At 38.9% G+C, this 2534-nt stretch overlaps 1 protein-coding gene across 1 annotated transcript; it reads left to right on the plus strand.

Moving 5' to 3' along the window:
- Positions 1 to 482: 482 nt before the first annotated feature.
- Positions 483 to 1322, plus strand: LOC106324058. Its single transcript, XM_013762082.1, has one exon. The coding sequence runs from the start codon at positions 483 to 485 to the stop codon at positions 1320 to 1322; it is 840 nt and encodes a 279-aa protein (XP_013617536.1).
- Positions 1323 to 2534: the final 1212 nt, after the last annotated feature.

The following is a 2534-nucleotide window of genomic DNA, read 5'->3' on the forward strand; positions in this document are numbered from 1 at the left end:
ATGATTAAGCGCCGCTGATCTCAAAAATAAGGAACCGGTTTCTCTCCTGGACTAGCAAGGCCTTTGCTTTTGCAGGTAGATTACAGTTGATAAAGTCAGTCATTGCTAGTATTACCAATTTCTGGTGTGCAGCTTTCTGTCTCCCTCAATCTTGCATCGATGACATAGAGAGTATGTGTTCAGCGTTTTTATGGAGTGGCTCTCCAGATAGTACTTCTAGCTCCAAAGTTGCTTGGTCAGAAGTTTACTGCCCCTATGAAGAGGGTGGTCTTGGAATTCGTAGAGTTCTGGAAGTGAGTACGGTTTTCAGTTTAAAACTTATCTGGCGACTCTGTACTCAATCTCCCTCTCTCTGGGGAGCTTGGGTTAAGCGTTATCTGCTTTGGGGTGAGACAATCTGGGATGTAAAAGACACAGGCTTAGGCTCGTGGAATTGGAGAAAACTGTTGAGATATCGTTCCTTGGCATAGCAGTACATAAGAATGAGCATTGGGAATGGTCAGTTGGTGAGATTCTGGACTGATATTTGGTTTCCGAAGGGTCGACTGTTAGAGATTACTGGTGCTCTTGGAACTCAGAAAATGGGGATCACGAGAAATGCAAGAATCTGTGATGTGTTGGTTGATGGGGTCTGGAGGCTAAGGGACGGTCGGGATCAGCAAATTGCTGCCCTTGTACAGGATATCAAATCGACTCCCATAACGTTGAATCATGAAGCTGATGGAGTGAAATGGAAACTGGAACCTGACTCTTATGGTGATCGCTTTATCTCCGCTGAAGTTTGGCAACAGATACGAAGTCGCAAGGGCAAAGTGCCATGGAGTAAGCTGGTTTGGTTTCCACAACGTGTACCCCGTTACACGTTTATCACGTGGTTAGCTTTCCGTGATAGGCTCTCTACAGGTCATCGCACTAGCAAGTGGGGTAGTCCGCAAGGGTGTCTCTATTGTGGTGAGCCAGATGAGACTAGAGACCACCTCTTTTTTGCATGCCCTTATACCTACACACTGTGGCTCAAGGTAGTAGGGAATCTGTTTGGGGCTGAGCCTGATCCGGATTGGGGCATCACTATCTTGCGCCTTCAGACTGGTACCTATGATCGGATAACGCTTATATTACTGAGAATGGTTCTTCAGGTTACCATCTATTATATTTGGAGGGAGAGAAACGACAGGAGGCACAATAACACTTCAAAACCGGTGGATCAGTTAGCTCGTATAGTCGACAAGGCAATGCGAAACCGCATCTCATCCACTAGATACTTCTTGAAGCCGAAGTTGAAGGATCTGCTTTGTAGATGGTTTGGAGCCCATTTCACTTAAAGCTCTAGTTATTATTCTTTAGCCATGTGAATCTTGTAAATACATTCTTTTACTATGATCAATAAATTTAACATTTCATCAAAAAAAAAAAATGGACTTCCAATTTTTTTAATAGCATAAGCTCATTACTTTTTTTTCTAACTTACTGTTATCCATGTTTCCAACCAGCACTATGTTTTATTTTTAACAGTGATCTATGTTGACAAACACAAGCTTAAAGTACTTCTACTTTAATAAGATAGATTTCTGCGAACAAAGTGTGGGAGTCAAAACTCACACATTTTACGGGATCTGGATTTTCTGCGATAGCAGTAACAAAGACAAGAAATCAGGAAATAATATCTGACAAAATAAGTTATAAGAAACTAGAATTTTTTCCGAATTCACATTAATATGTTTAGAGAGACATAACCATACAAGAGAATTCTTCTGGAAGCAAAATTACACAGAAATCAATAAGAAAAGGTAGCGGTATAAGTCTAAAGATTATATGAACTCAATATAAAGAAACTCTTCTTTATTAGCTTAAGAAACACTCAAAAAACTCAAGCTCTCAAACTCAATTTCTAAACTCTCACAGAATCTATGCAACACTCTTGCATCTTATTATATAGAGATAATATTCTTAAACTCATTAGGTCTAACTCTCCTAATCCTAATTCACTTAGGATTGGTGTAACTTAACTCCTAAGTTAACTTTATGTTTATCTCCAATAAGCGGAACCTATCTAAGTTTTCTAGATTAAACCATCTAAGCCTTAAAATAAATACGTGAGTCACAGCTCGTAAGTATATAGAGTTTCGGTAGAAATGTTTATGTCTCCCCCCGTCTTGTTTGGACCATTTCTTTTGTATAGTGATCCATAGATCAGCTGACTTCCAAATTTATGTAGATTTGATCATATTTCCATTTTTCCTTGGATTCTTTGTTATCTCTGAAATTTGTGTTTATCCTCTTCAAAAAATTTATTTTCTTGTTTTATTTTGTTTTCCTTCACAAGTAAAGGGACTGTCGTTTGTTTGAGCCTATTTATGTTGTAGACCGTTTTACAACTCTTTTCACCCGTCCCATCATTTCTGTATGAGTTATGTTGGCTTACAAAATAATTTTCATAATTTTGTTTTGTCAAAATCTCATTTGATGTTTACGATTATGAGAGAGAGAGAGAGAGAGAGAGAGAGAGAGAGAGAGAGAGGAGAGAGAGAGAGAGA

This window comes from Brassica oleracea, chromosome C2 (assembly GCF_000695525.1).
Source record: "Brassica oleracea var. oleracea cultivar TO1000 chromosome C2, BOL, whole genome shotgun sequence".
NCBI classification, from domain to species: domain Eukaryota; kingdom Viridiplantae; phylum Streptophyta; class Magnoliopsida; order Brassicales; family Brassicaceae; genus Brassica; species Brassica oleracea.

What these genes read in the sequence shown, in the direction of transcription:
- LOC106324058 (XM_013762082.1), top strand. Translation starts at nt 483, where the DNA reads ATGAGCATTGGGAATGGTCAGTTGGTGAGATTCTGGACTGATATTTGG.